Consider the following 6,847-nt stretch of genomic DNA (forward strand, 5'->3'; position numbering starts at 1 on the left):
AATGGTCTCGGCGGATTTTTAGGACCCGTATATCAAAAGATAGAATTTTCAAAGAAACTGCGCAAAACAGTAAAGTGCACAGCAAGTCCGCATTGCGCACTTGCTCTCATTCAGTGTAATTTTTCCTCGAGTCAAAATCTGGCCAAAATCTCATTTGCTCAAACTTTCCCTATCAGGGAATACCTCCACGTCGCGGACCTAGGTGATGGTTTTCATCTGAATTCAGTTTTAAGTAAGGACACTTTAGACTTTTCCCTAATTGTTAGTTAATGAGCTTAGACATTTTTAGGACCTCATTCGGCTCTATAAATTAACCTAAACCTCTAATTCTAATCATTCTTCTACAATTCCCCTCCTTAAATATTTCACTCTCTACAAAAGACTCTCAAGGACTCCATTGAAAACTTCAAGTAAATTCACTCAAGCTCTCCATCAAAACTCTCAAGTTCTTCTAAATTATTTGGTTTTCTCACTTAAGGTATATGGGTATTGATTTATGAATTCTTTCATCCATGAAGCCCAATCAATTTCTCAAGTTTTCTATCAAATTAAAGTATGATATTTTATGGGTATTATGATCTCTATTCCAATTGCATGAATTATGATTCAAATTATAATTATGAGTCTATATTAATATAAATTGATGGTTACTGCATTGAATTGAAGAGTTTTTTCATGAATTCTCTTGTATAGATCTCTAGGGTTCATAATGTAAATTATAGATATTTTCAATTATACTTGCGAATGATATTATCTTTATAAATTATGCATGGACTGATAGAAAGTATATGATCATGCATGTTTTCAAGTCAATTTCATGGTTTTCAAATCAATTGATCATGCATTCATGTCTTACCCTTATTTCAAGTATAAGCTATGATCATAAATTTCCAAGTATGAATTATGTCGATGTATGTATGATTTGTAATGTGGAAGAACAATACCTGCATTTCACTTATGTTATGAAAATGAGTTACTCTATGATTTCAAACATATGATCATCCCTATGATATATGTCATTATAATTTCTATGCTATGTATGTATTCCATGGGATTTGACTTAGCATCGAATGTGGACTTGAGGTGGGGGCTCGAAATATGGGGTCCTTATATAAAGTCTCTTGTCGCATAACTACTGCCACCATAGGTTACCTTCATGGCCTAACTATTGGAACCACATATAGCGTATGTATGACCTGCCTAGCGGGGTAGAGTCTACCTTGGTAAGTAGATTCCCCTTTCTTCCAGTCTAGGGGTAACATCGGGATTCCATGTTATAGCTCACATAGTCTTATTATCGGTTATGGTTTCTATCCCACATTGGTATGATTTCATATGTATTTTCATGATATCAATTATGCTTTACAAATGCTTTGGTCACTATGATTTTCTCATAACTTTACTTATCTCATCTTATCATGTGTTTTACTTGACCATTTCATCCCATGATTTATGTTGCATGTGATGCCTTCATACTTAGTACATTCCAACGTACTAATGCATACTTTTTACCTACATTGTCTCATAATGTAGGGATTAAGGTTGAAGATTATAGTCGTCCACGTGGCTACTTAAGCTTTCCTATCCGGCGGTGTTTGTGGTGAGTCCTTAATTATCGAGAACTAGTCATCGAGTTAGTTATTGCTGTCAAAGACTTTTATTATGTTTCATATTGAGGGTGAGCTGGGGATATGTCTTAGCCCCCGCCAATGTTCATGAGTAGAGGCATCTAGTTGGACAAATATTTTGAGTCTATGTTGTCATGTAACATTCTTTATTTACTATTCATGGTTTAGACTCTCTTATGATGTTTTTGCTTTTACTATACCTTATATATGCTTATGATATGTATAAGAGGCTTGGTTGGAGCCTTTCGGTATTTTGATCGCTGTGTTACAACTAGGCCCTAGATCGGGTTGTGATAATGTGGGTTTTTGACACTCATGTAACTGAACTCAGAATATAATTCTAAGCGACTATGTACCTCAATTAAGAGGATCAAGTTACAATGTAGTTCTGGGGGAGTGATTGATTTTTGTTTCTGTCCTAACTTTTGCCTAGGCCGCCTCTTTCGAGATTTTTAACCTAGCAGACTTTTTTTTGGGCCGTACACAGTTTATACTCTTGTGGGATAGGAGTAACATGCAGTTTATATGCGTACCTTAAGGAGTGGCTTCTCACTTCAATGATAGTACCTTTTCAGGAATTTTGCATTAATAGGACCAATCCTCATGCCATCAGCATCAACAAGCTTGTAAGCGCCATTTGTATACGTTTCTTGTACAACATATGGTCCATCCTACTTTGAGGTAAATTTTCCCTAGACTTATGTGAAGTGATAATGGTCCTTCTTACTGCAAGGACTTGATCTCCAACTTGAAATAACCTCAAATGAACTTTCTTGTTAAAAGCACTAGATAGACAGGCTTGATAACATTCAAAATTTTGTTGAGCTTCCAGCCTCTTTTCATCAAGTGCTTCTAACTCGGCAAGACGTAGTCGAGCATTTTCTTCTTCAGTGAACCCTTCTTGGATAGCAAGTAAAGGTATTTGGCGCTCAAATGGTAGGACTGCTTCGACTCCAAAAGTAAGTGAATATAGGGTTGCTTGAGTCGGTGTGTGGTATGTTATCCTACATGCCCACAAAGCTTCTTCCATTCTTTCATGCCAATATCGCTTGGACTTGGAGACGACTTTCTTTAGCAGATTGCATAGTCTTATTGAATGCTTCAGCTAGATCATTAGCAGCAGCATGATACATAGAAGATTTGCACTACTTGAAACTGAAGAGATCACATATTTTGTTCATTAACTTGTTATCAAACAGCTTACCATTGTTTAATAGTATATAGCGAGGAATGCCAAATCGGTAGATGCTATTCACCCGAATGAAGTTTGCAACGTTCTCCTTCTTCACTTCTTTAAGATATATAAGTGTCCATCTAAAGACTTTGGTAGTGGTCCAACAATGTTTAATCCCCAAGCATCGAATGGCCAAGATGCGATAGTTTGATGTAATACTTTGGGCAGTTGATGTATGAAATTTGCATGAAATTGACAAGCCTTGCACCTTCGAACATAGTCTAAGAAATCTTTCACCATGGTTGGCGAGTAATACCCCATTCTCTTTATGTGGAAGTAGAGCTTTGGTCCAGATTGATGTGATCCACACACTCATTAATGCACTTTTTGTAGAGCTTTGACTGCTTCTCCCTCTCCCAAACATTGCAAGAGTACTCCCTCAAATGATCTTCTATGTAATGTGTTCTTGTAGTATAGGAAGCGAGGTTCACGACGGCGAATGTCAGTCCTTCTCTTTAGATTTTTTGGAAGTATCCCATAACATAAATAGTCGATAATAGGTTGTTGCCAATATTCCTTTGCAGCTTCAGACACAGCGATGAGATGCTCAAGCTTATTTTCTACATATTCATCCTCATTTGGCTGTGGTACTACCCATTTTTGATAGATAGTGACTTGTTTATGATCTGGAAGAGTCAGAGTTGAAGCGAGGGCAGCTAGGGCATCAGCTTTCTTATTCTTTTTCCTTGGCACATGTTGGAGGGTCACATCTCCAAGCCATCCTATTAACTTCTAAGCATAAGAATGATAAGCATGTAGTTCAGGTTTCTTGACTTCATAGCTCCCTAGAATTTGTTTGATTACCAACTGAGAGTCACCAAAGACTTGTAACTGCAATTGTTTCATGTCGACGGCCATTTCGAGTCTATGTATTAATGCTTGATATTCATCAACATTGTTGGAGCAACATTGTTTCAAAGTGAAAGAGAATGGTAGAACCTTTTCTTGTGAAGTGACAAATACCACACCAGCACCAGCTCCGCCACGATGTGTAGCTCTATCAAAGTACATCTTCCAAGGAAGTAGAACTTTGATAACCATCGCATTTTCATCAAAACGCTCATCGGTTAACTCCCAATCATCTGGTATTGGATGGTCTGCCAAAAAATCTACCAATCTTTGCCCCTTCACAGTCTTTTGAGGGATATACACGATCTCAAACTTTTGGAATTGGAGGTACCACCTTGATAGTCGGTCACTAAGGACTGGTTTCGATATAACAAATTTGATAGGATTTTCTCTAGACACAAGGCGAACAATATGAGCTTGAAAGTAATGCTTCATCTTTTGAATTGAGAAGACTAGTGCTAAGCACAACTTTTTGATTGGTAAATAATTCAGCTCATTTGATATCATCATTCTGCTTAAGTAATAAAGAGAGTTTTCCTTACCTTCACTATTTTCTTGAGCTAATAGGGCTCCTACAGACCTTTCTTGTGCCGCAATGTAGAGTATCAATGGCTTTCCAGGTATAGTGGCTGCTAGAACTGAAGGCTTCACCAGATATACTTTGATACTTTCAAAGGCATTGCTACATGTTTGGTCCCACTTGAAAGGAGAACCCTTCTTCATGAGATGCCTAAATGGTCGGCATCTTCCAGCTAGATTCGATATGGACCTCCTCAAGTAGGCTAACTTTCCTTGAAAACTTTTTAGCTCATGAATATTTCGAGGCTCGGGCATCATCAAGATAGCATCAACTTTAGCTTGATCAATCTTAATCCCTCGATGTCGCACAATAAAGCCAAGAAACTTGCTAAAAGCAACTCCAAAGGCACATTTTAACATATTCATCCTTAGTTGGTATCTTCAAAGCAACTCAAACACCATTCTTAAGTTTTTCAAATTGTCGCTCCTCTTTCTTGACTTCACCACCAAATCATCAACATAACATTCGACATTTTTGTGAGCAAGTCATCAAATATATTTTGCATAGCCCTTAGATATGTGGCACCAGCATTCTTTAAACCAAAAGGCATCATCTTATAACAATAAATACTTTTAGATGTTCAAAATGCGGTGAGTTCTTCATCTTTTGGCGCCATACGGATTTGGTTGTTGCCGAATGAACCATCCATGAACGACATCACCTCATAGCCAATTGTAGCATTAATCATCATCTCTAGAATGGGAAGTGGAAACTCATCCTTAGGGCATACATTATTAAGGTCTCTAAAGTCAACACAAACTCGAATTTGGTCATTCTTCTTCCTCACAAGAACAATACTTGAAATCCATGTAGGGTATTTGACTTCACAAATAAATCCTGCTTCAATGAGTTTGTTAACTTCATTCTCAATCAATGAAACCAAGTCTGGCCTAAACCTTTTTTGAGCTTGATTAACAGGGAGAGCACCATTCTTGACTGCCAATTGATGGACTACTACTTTAGGATTTAAACCTAGCATTTCTTTATAAGTCCAAGCGAAGACATCCCTGTATTCTCTAAGTATATCATATAAGAAATTTCTTTATCAGCTTCAATAAAGATACTCAGGTAAGTTGGCCTCGGATCTTCATTAGTGCCAAGGTTAACTTCCCTTAAGGGATCTACTGTGGTCTTCACTTCTTCTTCTAATTTTGGCGGAGCATATCTAGCATCCTCCTCTTCTTGAGGATCATTGTCATTGAAAGATATGTGATAGCACCAGGCAATATCTCCCAACTCTTCATCAATCTTCATTTAAGGTGAGATGTCATGCTCACTCCAGGTTGTAATATGATATGAGGAGCCTACACATTCTTCATCTTCCTCGCATTCCTTGGTGTAAACCACAGTGTGAGTCTTCGCCTTCAATATTTCTTTACATGAGACCATAAGTCTCACTTGTCTCCTCATTCTAGAAGGAATTAAACTTTTGAAATCCTTCTGGATCATAGGTGAAGTATGCGTTGTCACCCTCAGGTAAGTTTTTCAGTGCTCGTTATTCTTTTTCTTTAACATACCTAACCTCTCAAACAAAAATATTCTTGTGGTTGATTTCCCAAGTCAATCAAAGATGGAAGGCCTTTGGTTTGAAGCGACAGACTCATCTTCTATAGTGATATAGTTATTGCAAGCCATTTTTTTTATGGAGATGCGAACTGGCGGTAGTTGGCTATATCCTAAGCCTTCACGTGCTTGCCTGGTTATATATTCCGATGGGAGTTTCCCTAACCTTGACATCTCATTAGGGTTGTATTCAACCTTTATGAATAATTTGTAAGCATTTGGGTCAAAGCCTTCTCGTGTGCATCTTGTAGGAAGTACCACATCTTGCGATGGATTTTGTGCAAATGACTTTCTCGGGAGCTTTGAAGACAAGTTTATTGCATTAATCTGTTTGATAGGAAGGGTTAGTCCTTTAAGTACATTTCCTTGGGTGCAAGATGCTTGACCTTCTACTATCTTCACCTGTGGAACATAGCAGAGTATAAAAGCCGACTTCTTTTTTGAGGACATGATCTTCCCTTCATTCAGAATGGAAAAAGGCTCCTTAATATCAACCTTGACTTCCCCAACAGTCATATAAACTCTTTTACCTACAAGCTTATCAGACTTGGTCAATTTGACATCGTCGAGTTTTGCCTCCTTCACGATATAACTCTTCTGATAGAATTTTGCATCGGCAAAGTGTGATTCAACTTCAGTGAAAGGATTAGCATCAGCAACTATTTTTCTTTCAATTCCATCATCAAGGTATTTCAAACATTGTTAGTAAGAAAAAGAGACAATTTTGTTCTCATGTACCCAAGGCCTGCCAAGCAATATGTTATATGAAGTCTTTGCATCGATCACATGCATCTATGTACTTGATCATAAATCTTCCATGTGGATTTCTAACTTGATTGAGCGTATGGACCTCTAACCGCCTTGATTGAATCCTTGTATCAGCAAATGAATTTCACTAAGTTCTTTGGTTGTGATGCCAAGCTCCTTCAAAGAGTGGATGGGCAAAATGTTAACTCCAGATCCTTCATCTATCAGGATTCTGTTTATCTTCTT

General features: G+C 37.7%; 1 protein-coding gene across 1 annotated transcript; it reads right to left on the bottom strand.

Annotated features, from left to right (window-relative positions):
* Positions 1-2,229: 2,229 nt before the first annotated feature.
* Positions 2,230-4,650, bottom strand: LOC129893428 (uncharacterized). Its single transcript, XM_055968960.1, has 3 exons — positions 3,667-4,650; positions 3,187-3,594; positions 2,230-2,733 (listed from the first exon to the last, which is right to left on the bottom strand). Exons 1-3 carry the CDS (start codon positions 4,648-4,650, stop codon positions 2,230-2,232), a joined length of 1,896 nt encoding a protein of 631 aa, XP_055824935.1.
* Between the last annotated feature and the right edge of the window lie 2,197 nt (positions 4,651-6,847).

Source organism: Solanum dulcamara, chromosome 1, assembly GCF_947179165.1.
Source record: "Solanum dulcamara chromosome 1, daSolDulc1.2, whole genome shotgun sequence".
NCBI lineage: Eukaryota > Viridiplantae > Streptophyta > Magnoliopsida > Solanales > Solanaceae > Solanum > Solanum dulcamara.